Source organism: Geotrypetes seraphini, chromosome 13 (genome assembly GCF_902459505.1).
Source record: "Geotrypetes seraphini chromosome 13, aGeoSer1.1, whole genome shotgun sequence".
NCBI classification, from domain to species: Eukaryota; Metazoa; Chordata; class Amphibia; order Gymnophiona; family Dermophiidae; genus Geotrypetes; species Geotrypetes seraphini.
Window position 1 is genome coordinate 12,608,695 of NC_047096.1, and position 18,291 is coordinate 12,626,985.

Sequence of the window (18,291 nt, forward strand, 5' to 3'; positions counted from 1 at the left end):
GGAAGTCGCTTTCTGTCCACCCCTTGGTTTCTCGTTTCATGAGGGGTCTCTTGAATGTCCATCCTCCTCTCAAGCCTCCCCCTGTGGTTTGGGATCTCAATGTGGTTCTCGCTTGATTGATGAAACCCCCCATTTGAGCCCATGAGCCCCTTTGAGCCCTCATCTGAAGTTCCTTACTTGGAAGGTGATCTTCCTGCTTGCCCTCGCGTCTGCTCGCAGGGTTAGTGAGCTGCAAGCTTTGGTTGCGGACCCACCTTTCTTCACTGTTTTTCATCATGACAAGGTCTTGCGCACTCATCCCAAGTTCTTGCCTAAGGTGGTGTCAGATTTTCACCTTAATCAGTCTATTGTTCTTCCGGTGTTTTTTCCTAAACCCCATTCTCAACCTGGTGAGGTGGCGCTTCATACTCTTGACTGTAAGAGGGCGTTGGCGTTCTATCTCCAACGCAGCCAGTCTCATCGGAAGGTTCCTCAATTGTTCTTGTCTTTTGATCCTAATCGGTTGGGACGTCCTGTTTCCAAGCGCACCTTGTCCAACTGGTTGGCTGCTTGTATTTCCTTCTGCTACGCTCAGGCTGGTCTCTCGCTGCATGGTCGGGTCCGAGCGATGGCGGCTTCTGTCGCTTTCCTCAGGTCCATGCCAATTGAGGAGATCTGCAAGGCTGCCACTTGCTCTTCGGTTCATACCTTCACCTTTCACTACTGTCTGGATACTTTGTCCAGGAGCGACGGCCGGTTTGGCCAATCGGTTTTGTGTAATCTGTTTTCCTAAATTGCCAACTTCCCTCCGTCCCTTTTTTGGTTAGCTTGGAGATCACCCTCATGTAGAGAATATGCTGCCTGCTTGTCCTGGGATAAAGCACAGTTACTTACCGTAACAGGTGTTATCCAGGGACAGCAGGCAGATATTCTCGCAACCCTCCCACCTCCCCGGGGTTGACTTCTTTGCTAGCTATTTGAACTGAAGACCACGAGGAGGGGATGCGCCCTCTAGTGGAGCGGGAAGGCGCACACATGCATGGTGCAGCACAAGCAAACTTGAAATCGTCAATCAAGTTTGCTTGAAAAGCTGTCCGCGTCGGGGCTCCATGGATGACGTCACCCACATGTAGAGAATATCTGCCTGCTGTCCCTGGATAACACCTGTTACGGTAAGTAACTGTGCTTTTTGGACCCCAGTTAGATTACAAAAGTTAGATAGCTCTAAGTCTAATAGATGCTGGCATTGTAATCTGGAAGCAGGGACTTTAAATCATTTAATATTCTATTGTCCCTGTATCATGGCCTTTTGGAAATCAATTTGAAAACCATGTAGCATTATCATATGATACAATTCTGTTCGACATGTCAATAAGAACAAAAAGTCAAATTTCATCAAGCAATAATAAACTTATTGATTATGACAGAAGTGTTATATGAGAATAAATCAAGTGTGTATTTATAAGTTCATATGAGTTTATCTGCTACACTTGTTGTAATGAGCAAAAATGAATAAAGAATTTAAAACAGACAGGAGTTGCCTTACAACATATCACCAGTAATTGGAAAAATTACAGTAGACTTAACTAAACCTTCTGGTAGAATTCGCTGTGCCACATTTACAAAATGGAAAGAACAATTGCCATACAAAAAGAGAATTATAATAATTTTAAATTGATTTGGGGTCCATTGACAAATTATTGCAATGATTAGACACCATTTTCCATTGAAAGTAAATTTATACATGGGGGAGGGGGATGGTATAAAGCTCTATTATAGGTTTAATCAAAAGATAAAAATATAATATTTATGATATTTTTGTTTAAAATATTTGTGGGAAGGGTGGTGGGGAGGGAATAAATTTATGTATTTAAGATGATAATAGAAAGAAATTCAAGTGATATGTACAAGTTTTAAATGATATAATATGTACTTGATGTAAGATGGAAAAATGAATAAAGAATTTGAAAAAAACAAAAACAATTTTTATGTAAAAGAGTTCAGGGGTCTCTTTTCATAGCTGTTTTGTACTACTATACTAATATTTGATTTGCTAGATTGACTTTAACCTTTCAACAAGTGGTGAACAGGAGGCAGAGGTGCGCAAGAAGCACAAGGCTCATCAATGGATGCAGAGTTGGGAGGCAAATAATAAAAGAAATATAAAAAAAGAATAAAGTCAAGAGGATAGGCAGTGAACATAGATATCTGAATGGGCATTTTGCAAAGCCAGGGTGTAGGTCCAAAAAGCATTAGAATAGAAGAAAGCATCCCCCCAGCACTTAGGTCTGCCAACCTAAAGGACAAAAAACTCAAGAGATGTTGTTTTCACTCTGTCTTAAACCATGCTTCAATGAGAGATGAGCAGTGGTGGTGAGTGTTTATTAAAGAATCCTTTTTCCTTATTGAGTGGGCATAAAGAAAGCTTGTCTTTAGAGTTGAGTTGATGAGAAATAGGGAGTAGACATAAAGGCCTGGATTCTGTAAATGGTGTCCCAATTGCAGGCAGCAGTAGGCATCCTACCGCTATATAACCAGCCAATTGGGATGCACGTTTTTTTTAAAAAAAGCTCCTGAGACAGGCCATCTACATTGGCGGTGCCTGCGAGAACCTAGGATGGCCCTCATGCCCACCTAAGCTCCCTTAAGGCTAGGCATGGGCGTGGTTTGCCCTGGAAGTAGCCTTAGGCGAGCCTAGGCGGCCGTACGCATCTCCCTCGGCCAGCAGGAGACGTGTGCAAAATGCTGGCCTATAATGTAAGTAGAAGCGGCCGCTAAGCTTATTGCGGCAAGGGATCTCCCTGATACGATAAGTTTAGCGGCTGCAGTTGCCAGTCCCCCCTCCCCCACCGAATAAACGTGGCAGGAGGGATGCCTAATACCTCTTGCCCAGAACACCCCCCGAACGAATGCGGCAGGAGGGATGCCCAATCCCACCTCCCGGAAACCCCCACCCCTGAATGAAACCGGCAGAAGGGTGCTCAATCCCTCATGCTGGAACCCCCATCATAGATTCCATAGGGCCTACCGAAGATTTCAGTTGGCCCAGATGCCTAAGGCCCTGTTCATGGGAGGGTCCTTAGGTGCGTGGGCCAATCAGGCCTTGGGCCCCTCCCCGGTGCATCCCCGCCTCATTCCAACGTCAGTTAAAGAATCGGGTTTAATTTCGGCAGCCTTAGGCCTGATTCTCTATAGGACGCCTGTCGGCTTCTGAGATCTAGCGTACCATACAGAATCCGGGCCAAAATGTCTCCCTCTGAGTTATCCAGAAAGGCAAATTTTCTCTTCTGGTTCTTCAGAGAGATCGTTCATGGTGTCACAAACCAAACTAATATCCCTAAGTTGTGTGTAATAATGCTGGGAAAAAATATATTTTATTCAGCATTGATATCGGGTATTTAAAAAAGAAAAAGAACCTCCAGCAACTACTGGTTTGTTTTGTTTTTTTAAATTGCTGATCGCTGTAGGATGAATATGGAGAGATAATTTGTAAGACCCTCTTATGCAGAATGTTATGTGCAGATGATATAGGGGCAGAATAGAGCTGAAATTGGTGTAGGAATAATTGTCTTATGTTGCTGATCCTATTGCATACTGAAAACTGATTACATTCAGAACTTCTAGTCCTTTGACTGTAGAGTCATAGTTCTAGAGAGTTGCCAGACTTTGCAAGGCAAAATGCTCATTGCTTTAGAAATCTACTTTTTGCCTAATTTTTCATCTCTTGTGTTTTATTATATTCTCTCATTATTTTAAACCAGTGGTTCTCTGCTATATCCTAAATGAACCTAGCCAATTGAGTTTTCAAGATATCCAAATACTTCATTACATAGAAGCCAACTTTTCAAAATGATTTATGATGAGTTCAGTGCTCACGATCACCTGTCCCTGTATGTAGTGAAGACATTTCCTTAATTTTGTGGGTGCTCAGGCATCCAGAGCTAGCATGTAGACTTCATGATATACAGATCTCATTTAGATTTGTTGTGGTAATCCTGAAAACAAAACAGCCTAAGCTGAGAACCAGCACAGCATCCGTATTAGTGCTCTTCACCAATCCCTTCTTGGACCAGAGTTGAATTTAATCAAAATTTCAGAACTGGAAGCATCTAGCATTGGCATGTTTATGAACTTAGTCTTGGTATGTGCTGCTCTGCTAATATCCTGTACACGGTCTTCTCCTGTATACTGTATATTAATACCACTGTTATATTTTGTATTTTGGAAATTTGTAACATGCAGATCACATTGCATTGATCATAGAACTTCTGGGGAAAATACCGCGCAAGCTCATTATGGCAGGAAAATACTCTAAGGAGTTTTTCACCAAAAAAGGTAAAAACTACTAAACCAGTTCTCTTTGTAAAGCTTTAATTCTTGATCTCCTTGATTGACTTTGGGGTTATGTTATAGAGTTGCAGTGTGTTATGGACTTCCAGTGAAGGATGTGTGTGTTCCTGGTTTCTTGAGGGACAAAGGACAAAAAAAATTCCAGGAACGTAGTTTTAAAACCAATAAACATAGGATATTTTCTTTACTTCTGTACCATTCCTGATGAGCAAATATATTCGCTCCTAGTAAAAGATGGGGAGACTGAGAACTGAGTGTCATTGTATAGGGAGTTGGGCAGCCCTGAGCTAGCCAGTATTTCTGGCCTCATCAGTAGATAGTTGGTGGGTTGAATTGTGGAGGGGGGGGGTGTTCCTTGAACAACAGACTTTATATTAAAAAAACAACTCGGACCAGTCTTGTTACTATATTAGTATTAATCTAATCTAATCTATTTTTGTGTCGCTCAAGGCAACTTATAGGGAAATGAAGAGATAGGGAGAGGGAAGGGGGGAAGGAGGCCAGGTTGGAGAGGAGGTAGAGGAGTTAGAAAGAAAAAGAGGGGATATCTGGAGATTAGGTTTCGAAGAGATGAGTTTTCAGTTTTTTTTCTGGAATATGGTGTGGCTAGGTTCCGTTCTGGTCGTTTCATGTCCTTCCAGGTTTTTACTCCTAGGAAGGTAAGCATGGATTGGAAGACATGTTTGTATTGAAGATTTTTTGTGGATGGGAAGTTCGGTAGTATCCTGTTGAGGGTTCTGCGGGAGGTGGACCATGCCATCAAGAATAGCTGGGTGAGTGGAGCCGCTGAGTTTCCATGAAGTATGTGGTGGATGATGCATGATATTTTGAATGTTATTCGTGATGAGATGGGTAGCCAGTGTAGCTGCTTGATGTAGGCTGAGACCGAGTCGTATTTTCTTAGATTGAAGATTAGTCTTACAGCAGTATTAGGGTCTGAAACATGGAAATATGATGGCAGATAAAGTTCAGATGGCCCATCTAGTCTTCCCATCCACCATCTCCTCCTCCTCCATAAGAGATCTCATGTGACTGTCCCAGCTTTGTTGAATTCAGACAGTCTGTCTCCACCACCTCTATCAGGAGACTTTTCCATGCATCTACCACCTTCCTTCTTTGCAGGAGCTGAAAATTTAGTCACTCAGCTGGCTCCGTCCACTACTTCTCCTGGTTTTGTGGCATGTGCGCATAGTCTACCGTTTCCTGGCAGTATGTCTCTCCAGAAAGGTGCTCTTAAGATTGCAAGGGTCATGCCTCTCTTGTATCCTCTGGCAAAGGAGTGCCAGCAGCTTCTGGGTCAGGCTAGGGTGGATTCTTTGGTTGCGCAGGTGACTAAATGCACCTCTCTTCCCAGTGAAAATGGTGTGCTTAAAGATATACAGGTCTGTCATATGGATGTGGTCCTCTGGAGACTGATGCAGCTGCTTTAGGTATAAAGGCTGTTTCAGCAGCATCCTTTGTCACACACACCTCTCTCTTTAGACTGCACATGCTAGAAGTGAGACTGTGGATCCCTCCTCCCTAACTTCTTTTGATTGGGTAAGACTATGTTGCTGACGCATTGTGTGACATGTGGGTTTTGGTAAAGGTGTCTGCATACTCCATTTCTGCCCACAGGATGCTCTGGATCAGACAATGAGCTGGTGATTCCACAGCCAAAGCTACTTTGGCTAGACTTTCCTTTAAGGGGCATTTATTTGGGATGAATTCTGTGGTGGACCATTGCCTTAAGACCCTGGCTGATAGCAGACCAAGGACCTGTAGAGGTTCTGGTCAATCTAATTTTCATGGCTCCAGGCAATCCCGCTCGTATGTGAGTGCCACGTTGCAGAGATTTTCCCAGGGCTCCTGGCAGTGGTATGTCAGCTACAGTTGATACCGGCCCTCCGCCTCACATTCAGCGCCCTCTGCCAAAAAGGCGCAATGATGCCAGGCCAAGGGATGCCCTCTACAGGAAGGGGGCAGATTCTCAGCATTCCTGCCCACCTGGGTTCGCATTTTATTCGACCAGCGGTCCTGGACATTTGGTCAGGCTACAAGCTGGAATTTGCCTGGCCTCTGATGGATTGGTTTGTGAACTCTTCCGCAGATCAGACGGACAAAGCACTCGATTTTCAGGCTAATATTCTATGCTTTTTGGATATTCAAGCTATAAAGTTGGTGCCGCCCAACCTTGTGGGCTCAGGCAGATACTCTATATACTTTATCATGCCAAAAAGAGGCTCTGAAGATTGGAAGCCTCTTCTGGATCTTTAGCTCATGAATGCAGCTCTCAAAATTCCATTCTTTCGCATGGAGAGTACGATTGGTCATTGCAGTAGTGGCCCTGGGAGAGTTCCTCACCTCTTTTGGATCTCAGAAGCTTACTGCACATTCCGGCCCACTGCAAATACTTGCGGTTTCATGTTTTGCAAAATCATTATAGTTCTTGGCTCTGCCTTTTGGGCTGGCAACAGCTCTCTGTACTTTCACCAAGGTGATGGTGGTCATGGCAGCTTACTTATGGAAAACGAATCTACAGGTACACCCTTGCTTGGATGCCTGGCTGATTTGGGCTCTCTTGTTTGCCGAGGGTCGGCGCACTGTGGATCAGGTGATCCAGGTGCTGGAGGACCTGGACTGGATTGTGAACTACTGAAAGAACAATATGATACTCACACAGTCTTTGGAATAACTGCGAGTTCTCTTCAACATAATTGTGGGCCATATCTGTTTTCCAGAAGCATGCAGACAGAAACTATGTGCCAAGACTTCTTCACTTCTGGAACAGCCAGCTCCTTTGGTGAGGGACTATCTTCAGGTCCTGGGATCCATGGTTGCCACGTTGAATGTGGTTCCTTGGGTAAGGGTGCACATGCATCCTCTCCTGCATTCCTTGCTGTCTCACTGAGCTGTACACAAGAATGCATTACAGACTTGTCTTCCCTGGACTCTAGAGATTCAGGGCAGTATGGATTGGTAGCTTCTCACACAGTCACTCTGCAGGGGCGTTCCCCTGGATTTTAGTGATGACAGATGGTCAGCCTTTGGGGTTGGGGAGCCATCTGCAATTGTTGTCCCATCCAGGGGTGTTGGATTCTTTCTTAGAGAAAATGGTCAATCAACCGGTTGGAGCTGAGATCCATTTGGCTGTGTCTGGTATGATTGCAGATGACTCTAGAGGGCCAAGTGGTCAGGGTCTTCTCTGACAATGCGACAGCAGTAGCCTATGTCAATCACCAGAGAGGGTCCAAGAGCACCCCTCTGGCTCAGGAAGCCATACAAGTACATCCGTATCTGGACAATTGGTTAATAACTGCCCAGTCCGAATCTGAAAGCAGACTAAAGGTTCAAAGAGTGATTCAGCCCAAGAAGTCTACCTGAAAGCATAAGAACGCCAGACTATACTGATTATTTCAGGTGGACTTCTTGGGTCACCAGGCCGCACAGTGGTATAAATTGATAAATGGATTTATACATAAAAAAATCTAAAAACGGACTTAAACATCTGGAGCATTGAGATAAAGCATCAAATTACGGCATCTTGGAGAATGAGATCTACTGTGTCTGCATCTATGAGACAAACTAGTTTTTTTCTTTTGCATGTAGAGCATTTTGGACCCCAGTTAGATTACAGAAGTTGGAAAGCTCTAAGTCTAATAGATGCTGGCATTGTAATCTGGAAGCAGGGACTTCAGATCATTTAATATTCTATTGTCCCTGAATCATGGCATTTTGGAAATCAATCTGGTCTCAAATTAATTGTTTATTAGAAAACCATGTAGCATTATCATATGATACAATAATGTTCGGTATGTCAATGAGAACAAAAAGTCAAATTTCATCAAGCAGTAATAAACTTATTGATCATGACAGGAGTTGCCATACAACATATTACCATGATACAAATTGAAAAAAAATTCAAACTTCACAGATCACTCATATGTAAAATGACAGCAAGAAATAACAAAATACATTTAAAAGGTCCTTTAGTAATTAGACACATCCTGTCAGAAATCTAAGATATACATAGACATATATCTAGGCAGTCTACCCTAAATAGAGAGATACAGTAAAACTTTGGATTGCAAGTAACTTGGCATGCAAGTGTTTTGCAAGACAAGCAAAACATTTTATTAAATTTTAACATGATAAACGAGCAAGGTCTTGTGTGTATACAGTATGTGTGTGTATGTATATACATATATATATATATATATATATATATATATATATATATATATATATATATATATATATATATATATACATACACACACATACTGTATACACACATCACATCATCACAACTGAGCCGATGATTCTCTTTCTGACGCTGGTGTGTAGTGACTATTCTAAACGAGCGAAATCTTGCATTACAAGTACATATAGTATTTTGTATTAAAGTTTTGGGGTTGTGGAACGAGTGAGTTTCCATTATTTCTTTTGGGGAAATTCGCTTTGATATATTAGTGTTTTGGATTACAAGCATGTCTTCAGAACAAATTATGCTCGCAAACCAAGGTTTTACTGTAGATCCTTTGGACCAAATATATTAAAAATGCGTGTGACCATATTTTTTATAATAAACATCAAAATAATATATGTATAAAATCAACGATAATAAACTATATATAGTAACACCGCTACAGAAGCCCCTGTAACTCTGTATAGAGCCCATGTATTGTAGCACCTCGCAGAAGCTTTTTGTAACTCTGTATTATAACACTCCACAGAAGCTCAAGTATTGTAACACCTTTTACATAAGCTCATGCCAACCGCTCTGAATTGACATCCCAGTCATTAGTAGTGGTATAGAAGCTCACAATAAACAATATATACACCAAGCCATATTCTGACCATAATTGAAATCTAAGCATTAAAAGGTTAAAGCATGCTTTATTTTTAAGATGCCCACGAAATTACTTTGGAAAAAGATCTGAAAAAAAACTTTGAAACATACCTCTATTATTTATAACTGGATTAGGAGGCTAGCAGCGATTCTTATGTGATCTGAAGAGATATTAAATATGAAAACATACACTTGGAAAAGGAGGAAGAGGGGGGGAAAAGACTGGAAGAAGAAAACCCCAAAAAACTAAAGAATCCAAGTTTGATTGAAAATCAGTTTTATAGTCCTGATGCAGGCCATGAGGCCGAAACATGTTTGCGTCGTTTTTTTGAAGAATAAAAGCAATCTAGATTGTTCCTGGATCTTCTGCATGTGAATGCAGTGCTCGAGGTCCAGCGCTTTCACGTGGAGACGGTGCAGTCTGTTGTAGCAGTGATGGTCCCGGAACAGTTCCTTGCCTCTGGTTATCACAGGGGCTTCCTTGCATATTTTCATTTCTAAGGTGTCCTGGAATTTCTCTGGTTTCATGTTCTGGAAAATCTTTACCAGTTTTCACCTTTTGGCGACAGTGCCTCGTACTTCTACCAAGGTGATGGTGGTCGTGACAGCTTTCTTGAAGAAGATGGGGTTGCAGGTGGGCCCCTACTTGGCCAATAAACTAATCCGTTCCCCATTGTTGGCCGAAGGTGGTGCCCGGTGGATCGAGTGGTCTGGGTCCGGAAAGGCATGGACTGGTTGGTGAATTGCCACAAAAGAAAAAAGCTATGCACTTCCATCCCATTGCAGTCCCTAGTATATCTAGGGGTCTTGTTCGACGTGGCAACTGGCCGAGCTTCTCATCCAGAGGTGTGAAAACAGCTGTGCTTTCATGTTTGTTGTCTTCTGGATAAAGCTGTTCCGTATGCGTGCTATCTCCGGGTCCTGGAGTCCCTGTTGTCCTCAAATGCTCTGGTCCCTTAGACGGAGGCACATGTATGTCCTCTGCAGCTTGCATTGCTCTACCTCAGGGTTCCCCAGTGACAGCGTTGCAAGCAGCTCTTCTTTGAACTCTGGAGGCCCAGGCCAGCATGAATTGGTGGCTTTTTTATAGTCCCTTTCCAGGGGCATGCCGCTGCGGATTACGTCTTGGGTAATTGTGATGATAGATGCCAGTCTCCACAGCTGGGGAGCCCATTGCAACCTTGTTGTCCAATTAAGGGGCATTGAACACCCTCTCCAGTTACACGGTCATTCCGTTGTTTGGAACTGTGGACCATTCGCTTTGTTTTGGCGAACTTGTAGACGATGGGAGGGCCAAGTAGTCCATGTCTTCTCTTGACAATGCAATTGCTGTGGCATATGTCAAGTCGCTGGTGAGGAACCGAGCCCACCTGCTCTTTCACAAGCAGAGTGTTATCTCCAGGCCCTTTCAGCAGTGCATGTGGCAGGAGTTGACATTGTTCTAGCAGACTTCCTCAGCAGCCAGACCGTGGATCTGGATGCTGTCCTCGGCAGTGTTTCAACCATTGTACGGTGCTGAGGTCAGCTTCCCTTTGACCTCATGGCCACAGCAAAGAACGCGAAAGCTAAACACTTCTCCAGTTGAAGCTCAGAGCCTGGGAGTGAGGGCTTAGATGCTCTAGTACAGCTATGGCTGCAGGGACTCCTGCTGTGCATTTTTCCTCCCTGGTCAAGTCGTCCGCCGGATTGCGACCCATCAGGGAAGAGTTGTTCTGGTGGCTCCAGTCTGGCCTCGCAGACCATGGTATGCAGATCTACATATTCACATAGGTCACAGCCTGCAGTTGCAGTCTTTTCCAGACCACCTCTTTCAGGGTCCAGTCTGCTCTTATTTCAAGGCTATTGAGCATGCAGCATTACAGCGCAAAGGCTATTCTGATTTGGTCATTGCTACTCTTCTGGACTCTTAAGGAGTTGATTACTCTGTCTTGCCTATGCTAAGGTGCGGAAGACTTTCTCGCATTGGTGTGATCAGGAAAATGTAGAATTTCTGTGGTGCTAGCTTTTATACAGGCAGGCCTGGATAAGGGCCTCACCATGGCTTCTTTTTGGGTCAAAGTCCCTGGGCTCTTTTGTTTCAGAGCTTGGCACCTTAGTCCTTGCTTGCATCTCGCCCTGATGTGGCCAAATTTCTGGAAGGTGCTCTTCACATCAAACCTCTAATCAAACCGCCGTTCCCTTTGTGGGATCTTAACTTAATTTTGTCTGGCCTCACCAAGGCTCTGTTTGAGCGTCTGAAAATGCTTCTCTCTTGTACCCGACCCTGGAGGCAGTTTTTTCTGGTTGCCATTACCTCAGCAAGAGGTGTCGTGGGACTCCAGGCTATCTTGTAGAGCAGGGATCTCAAAGTCCCTCCTCGAGGGCCGCAATCCAGTCGGGTTTGCAGGATTTCCCCAATGAATATGCATTGAAAGCAGTGCATGCACATAGATCTCATGCATATTCATTGGGGAAATCCTGAAAACACGACTGGACTGGACTGGACAGACTTTAAGAATAAATGGGATACCCATGTGGGATCCCTACCAGGGTCAAGATAAGGAAATTGGGTCATTAGGGCATAGACAGGGGGTGGGTAAGCAGAGTGGGCAGACTTGATGGGCTGTAGCCCTTTTCTGCCGTCATCTTCTATGTTTCTATGGATTGCGGCCCTCAAGGAGGGACTTTGAGATCCCTGTTGTAGAGGATCCTGGAGACAGGGATCTCGTTCTACATGGTTCCTTCATTTCTACCGAAGGTAGTGTCGGCCCTCCATGTTAATCAGAAAGTGTTTGCCTATTTTTCAGCCTACGGGTTCTAAGATGCAGGACTGCTTTTTGCAAAAATTGGATGTCCGAAGAGTTCTTTTATGTGGAGATCACTAATGAGTTTTGCCTCTCTGACCGTCTTTTTGTACTGCCTCATTCTTCTAAGCAGGGCGCTGCCATTTCCAGGTGGATACGTGAGGTCATTTTATCAGCCTATGTTCTTTGCAGTAAACAGTCTGCTAGGTCGAGGCACATTCTACCAGAGGCATGGCCTCCTCGTGGGCCAAGGCTAAAGCGATCTCCCCTGTGGAGATCTGTAGGGCAGCTACTTGGTCTACTCTGCACACGTTTGCCAAATTCTATAGAGTGGATGTGGCGACGAGACAGGACTCCACCTTTGGATCCTCGGTCTTAAGGGTCAGTGCAGTCAGCCCACCCTAGCTTTTTGGAACTGCTTTTGTACATCCCATTTGTCTAGAATGTCTCATCTATTGCACTGGAAAAAAGAGATTATGTATTTACCCTGGTAAGCTCTTTTCCAGTAGATAGGCGAGACATTCTAGATCCTTGCCTACCGTCTGTTTATGCTTCTCCAAGTTGATTCTTGGATGTCGGTCAACCCTTGGGATGGGAAGAATCTGTATATATGTTCTTGTTTTATGCAGGAGTCATTTCTAAGCTCCTTTGATACATTTTTTTTGGCTGTTTGCAGTTAATGTTCTCATTCATCTTGAACAGAGCTGTTTATTGACTTAATTGCCATTAATGTCTCTACTTCCCATTTTGTGATGTGGCTCTCGGTGCTTGGGTACTAACTGAGGGTGGAGCCTGAGAGCACAGTAAAGTAGAGCAGAATCACAAAAGAAAAATCAGGAGTGGATTCCTTCTACATATGGCATGCAACCATTGGGATACAACCCACTTGTCTAGCATGTGTCTCGCCTATCTACTGGAAAAGAGCTTACAAGGTAAGTACTTAATCTCTCTTTAATCATAATTTTTGTTTAATTCATTTGCCATCTCTTATCAAATTTTTAAATTAAGAAATTGATAATCAAAATTTGATATGAGATGTGAAATTTTAATATAATTTACCAGGAATTATAACTAAAGTACAGGTTCAGAAAATTAAAATTATTGCAGTAATTTGGTCTGTATTTTAGTTTTTCTATTTACTTTTCAATTTAAGTGTTAATGGTATTTTTATAGAATAAACTTATGAAGATTTTACTCAGTTGGCAATTAGCTTAATAAAATTAATAAGCGCTTTTATATTAACAATTTATGGACTCCTGACACAGGCACCCAACTGAAAAACTCCATGTTGGGCTGTTAGACATTTTCTTCAATAAAATTATTGTTCCTTGTTACATGATTTCTTTTTTAAATACTTGATGGTCCTTTTACTATACATTTTAGCACACACTAATGAGTTGGTGTGCATTAATCCCTAGATATACAAGGGCTGTATGGCATTTAGCACGGACTATCTTAGCGCATTTTAATAAAAAGACTTCTTGATCTTTTAGGCTTTTTTTTTAGAGAGGGAAGCGGAACTATTGTAGCACTCATGAAGAACAAGCAAAGCTGCAGTTGTAAGAAGCATACATGGTAGGATGGGCATTGTTGAGAAACATTAATACTAGGAAAACATGAGGTGTTAACAGCGGTGAAATATTTTAAGATGGATGAAGGATGATGATGCTATAGTGAACCTCTGCATAACACATAAATGGAAAGGGCAAAAAGGAGGAAGGGTGCAGAAAAAAATACAGCTAGTTGGGGATACTTCTGCGTTAGTTGTAGTTATAGGAACAATTTTTTGAGAGGTTGGGGGGGGGAGTAATTCTTACAGACAGCTGAATGGGGTAGGCCACTGTGCCCATGACGCTTTAAAGTAGGACCAGAGATCGAGGAGTTTGACGCCCCTGAGCTAGAGGCACCAAAGTCCCTCCTCGAGGGCCACAATCCAGGATTTCCCCAATGAATATGCATGAGATCTATTTGCATGCACTGCTTTCATTGTATGCTAATAGATCTCATGCATATCATTGGGGAAATCCTGAAAACCTGACAATTGCGGCCCTCGAGGAGGGACTTTGACACTCCTGCTCTAGCTGAAAAGATAAGAACATAAGCAATGTTCCTTTGTCCTTGCTCCTATTAGTTACTAGTTATTTATTGTCTTCCTTTGTTCTACAGGTGAACTGAAACACATTACCAAGTTAAAACCCTGGGGGCTTTTTGAAGTTCTTGTGGAGAAATACGAGTGGTCCCAGGAGGAAGCATCTGAATTCACAGACTTCCTTATACCAATGTTGGAGCTGATTCCTGAGAGACGAGCTACAGCAGCAGAATGTCTTCGACATCCCTGGCTCAGTTCATAAAGGCTTAATAAGTGTTGCTCTGTTTCTCTGGCTTGTAGCAGAGTGCACACATCTGCCAGCTGTTAGTCTCCTACTTTCCAGGATTTTCGGCTTTTTGTATTTTCACAGCAAGAAGCTTGATTTTTGAAGACTGCCTAGTGTGGCCCACTTGGGTCTAGTTAGTTAACAACATAGACATCACAGCCCTTGTTGGACTCTGCATTGTTTTTGTTTAAATTGGATTCTGCCAAAGATGAACAGCAGACTGGGCTAAAAAACAAAACTGTCTCATGCCCCTTCTTGAGGTGAAATTGTTGCTCTCTTTGGAACTGATTCTAGTTAGTATACATTCCCTTTCTATAACAAAGCAGCAAATATCATTGGAGAGTAAAGAGAGGGGGCCCACTTTCCAATCCCATGATATTGCATTGCTTGATTGGCAGTGTACTGTTAGTGGAATTGAGGGATTCTTTGGGGAGTATTAAGTGCAGGAAGTGCTGAGCACCAGGCCCAAACTTTTTTTGCCCTCCTCCCCTTTTTAAATTTACTTGTCTCCTTTTATTTTCAGTCATGTTATAAATAGCTGTAGTCTGAGATGAGCTGTGCTGCCGTGTCTTTTCATAGTCCTTGAAACCTGCTCAACTTTGAGGAGCTGAAACAGACCAAAATAAAATTGACTACATGATTACAAACGAGAGCTATAACATAACCTGTGCAGTAAGAGAGAGGTTTTGTGCTCTTGTGGCAAAGACTTAAGGGCATTAACCTGAAAACTGACTGGCACAGTTGGTTCCTGACAGCACAAAAATGAATTTTTAGAGAATCAAGTTAATGAAAGGTTATCCCACTTGTGATGTGGGGAAGGAGAATTTCAGTTTTCTCAGTACTAGTTCCAAATGTGAACGATTTAAAAAAAAAAAAAAAAGTCAGTTTTGTTAAGATTTCCTTCCTTGTTTACCCTTTATTTTTATCTTAGAGGCTTGTCCTATTCTACAATTTGAGGAAATGTTTGGGGGGGGGGGTTCTGTTGATTGCTTCTTGGTTGTCATTGCTGTTTGTTTTGTACTGCCCTGTGTCTTCACTACCTATCATTGTGTGTGAGGGTATGTGACTTGTAGAATATTTCATTTTAGAAGTTAGCCTTGTGTAAATTGATCTGCTGTAGACTTGCCCTTGTCTCTTGAATTATATTAAGGTAAGGTTAGGGTTATAAAGTACTTCTCCATAATGGACCAAATAAGTCTTTGGATCCTGCAGCTCAGGAGAAATCCCCTATGATTCTGCAACCAAAAGTTGTCTGTATCATTTGTATAAAGGAACCAGGGCATTGCTACTTACAAATGCAATTTTATTGGGGTTTTTTGTGCTTTTGTTATTTTTCACTCTGGTCTGGCAAGGCATTTAAGATGTAATGTATATTGTTCATAAATAAATTTTTATTAGGTTCTTTTTGCACAGTATAAAAATAACATTGTGTGCAGAAGAAATATGAAAATAGTTTGCCAGTTCGTGGCTCTTTTAGCTACTGGCAACACTGATCTTGTGCTGCTTATAAAATGGGTTACAATGCAAAGACCAGTGTTAGTCACCCCCCCCCCCTTATTTTATTTTTCAAAGGCTTCAGGTAATGGGCAAGAACTTTGAATACTATTCATGTCACCCCACATAATGCAACTGAGATGGAAATTTTTCTGATAGCACTAAGTGTACATAGACCTGGCACAATTTTGGAAGTGTCCCCTCTTGTCTTGCTAACCCCACCCCCGCCCCCACACAAAAAAACCTGGTGCTTTGTAAATTAAATTCTTTCCCAGGAGGCAATTGAAATATGCCTGCACATTCTCCCAACTTCTGGTTTTATTGACCTTCAGGACTGCCTCCTAAGTGACTAAAGGATTTTGTATTTACAATGTCAGTCTCAAAAGCAGAAGGAAATACATTTTTTTATTCTATTTGGGTGCATTTTCTCTTATTTGTAAATGCAGTTCAATAAACTTATTTAATAACCAGCATGTGCTTAAGATGTTTCTCTCGTAACAAAAACAACCACACTCTCAAAATGTTTGCAGCACAGTAAACACACGCCACGTGAATGCTAAGGAGTAATTCACAAACAGTATCTCAAAACCCTAAATAGAAACAAAATAGGGATTAACAAGTACAGACCAACCGGCTTGGTATTGTGAAAATTATCACGAGGTAGGAAAAAGCCTCATATCCAACAATAATATAACATTCCAACAATATATAACAATTTTAGATAAATAGGAGGCTTTATAGGGGTTAGTATAATCACTGACATAAAAAACCTCCTCTATAATGTTTCACTAAATGAAAGCCTTGTGCAATGCAATGAAATCCCTAAGTTGTTTATATTACATTGAGAGACTACAAAATGATAAAGCAACTAATGCTTCATCAGAGCGATACTAAATAAATCTGGAAGAGATATACCACCCGTCGACGATGGCCAGTGTTTCGCTTCAAAAAAGCTGCCTCAGGACGTACAGGTAACCAATCTCTTAGTGAAGCTCTGAATCAAAAAACATGGTGGCTTCTCAGACCATAACAGACACAGCTTATCCAGGACTTGTAGCTCTGCTTGCAAGTTTAAAGGTGATCTTCTCTGTATCGTTCCAATTTTAGTATATGTGCTGCCGAAGCGATGGTTATATACACTGAAATATTTGAGAACCTGATTGCAATGTGTACCATAAGTCAGTGCTAGAGAGGTGTGTGGCTAAGTCATGCCATAAATAGAGTTAAGTTAAAATTATTATTTTAGGTTACATACTTCTTGCTGCTAATATTTAGCAGTTATCCAAAAGTGAGCACTAGTAATAGAACCATGCAAGGCCATGGACTTGTTCCCATGTTAAAGGAGCTTCTCATATATTGTAGACAAAGGGACCTGAACAAGCTAGGGGAGTGGACGACGAGATGGCAGATGAAGTTCAATGTAGAGAAATGTAAAGTATTGCATGTAGGAAGCAAAAGCCCCGAGGCACAGCTATACGATGGGAGGGCTGTTATTGAGTGAGAGTTCCCAAGAAAGGGACTTGGTGGACATGACAATGAAGCCGTCGGCACAGTGCGCAGCGGCTGCTAAAAAAGCGAATAGGTATAATCAAGAAGGGTATTACAACCAGAATGAAAGAAGTTATCCTGCTGTATCAGGCGATGGTGCGTCCGCATCTGGAGTACTGCGTCCAATATTGGTCGCCATATCTTAAGAAGGATATGGCGATACTCGAGAGGGTTCAGAGGAGAGTGACACGTTTGATAAAGGGTATGGAAAGCCTTTCATACACTGAGAGACTGGAGAAACTGGGTCTCTTCCCTGGAGAAGAGGAGAATTAGAGGGGATATGATAGATACTTACAAGATCATGAAGGGCATAGAGAAAGTAGAGAAGGACAGGTTCTTCAAACTCAAAAAATACAAGAATGAGAGGGCATTCGGAAAAGTTGAAAGGGGACAGATTCAAAACCAATGCTAGTAAGTTTTTCTTCACCCAACAGGTTGTGGACACCTGGAATGCGCTTCCAGAGGGCGTGATAGGACAGAGTACAGTATTAGGGTTCAAGAAGGGATTGGACAATTTTCTGAAGGAAAAGGGGATAGAGGGGTACAGATAGACGACTACTACACAGGTCCTGGACCTGTTGGGCCGCCGCGTGAGCGGACTGCTGGGCACAATGGACTTCTGGTCTGACCCAGCAGAGGCACTTATGTAGAATATACTGAGTTCATGTACCACTGACACTGGATGTCTAAAATATGGTTCCAAATTGTATATGTTTTAAAAAAAAAATTTTTGGCTTGCAATCCTTTTTGTGTTTCTTTACTCAAAAGAAGTCAAATCTTATCTCACATGGCTCCACACAGTTTGAAACAGGTAAGTTCTTTCTTAGATGGAGCTTCGTTTAGCTTAATTGAGAGGACTTGTCCATTCTCACCTCAGTGTCCCTTAGGGTTAGTGTCAAGTTTCCTAAGGATCCAACTTGAACCTTAAAGG

The 18,291-nt window shown here is 42.4% G+C and overlaps 1 protein-coding gene across 2 annotated transcripts in view; it reads left to right on the top strand.

The window, feature by feature from the left end:
- The window catches only part of SRPK1 (SRSF protein kinase 1), an 82,855-nt gene extending 66,572 nt beyond the window's left edge, over positions 1-16,283 (top strand). For both annotated transcript variants that reach the window (XM_033917541.1, XM_033917542.1), the window contains 2 exons: positions 4,222-4,314; positions 14,110-16,283. In XM_033917541.1, coding sequence (XP_033773432.1) covers positions 4,222-4,314; positions 14,110-14,294 — 278 coding nt within the window. In that variant the 3' untranslated portion in view covers positions 14,295-16,283. The remainder of the gene's footprint in view (positions 1-4,221; positions 4,315-14,109) is intronic.
- The last annotated feature ends 2,008 nt before the right edge of the window (positions 16,284-18,291 follow it).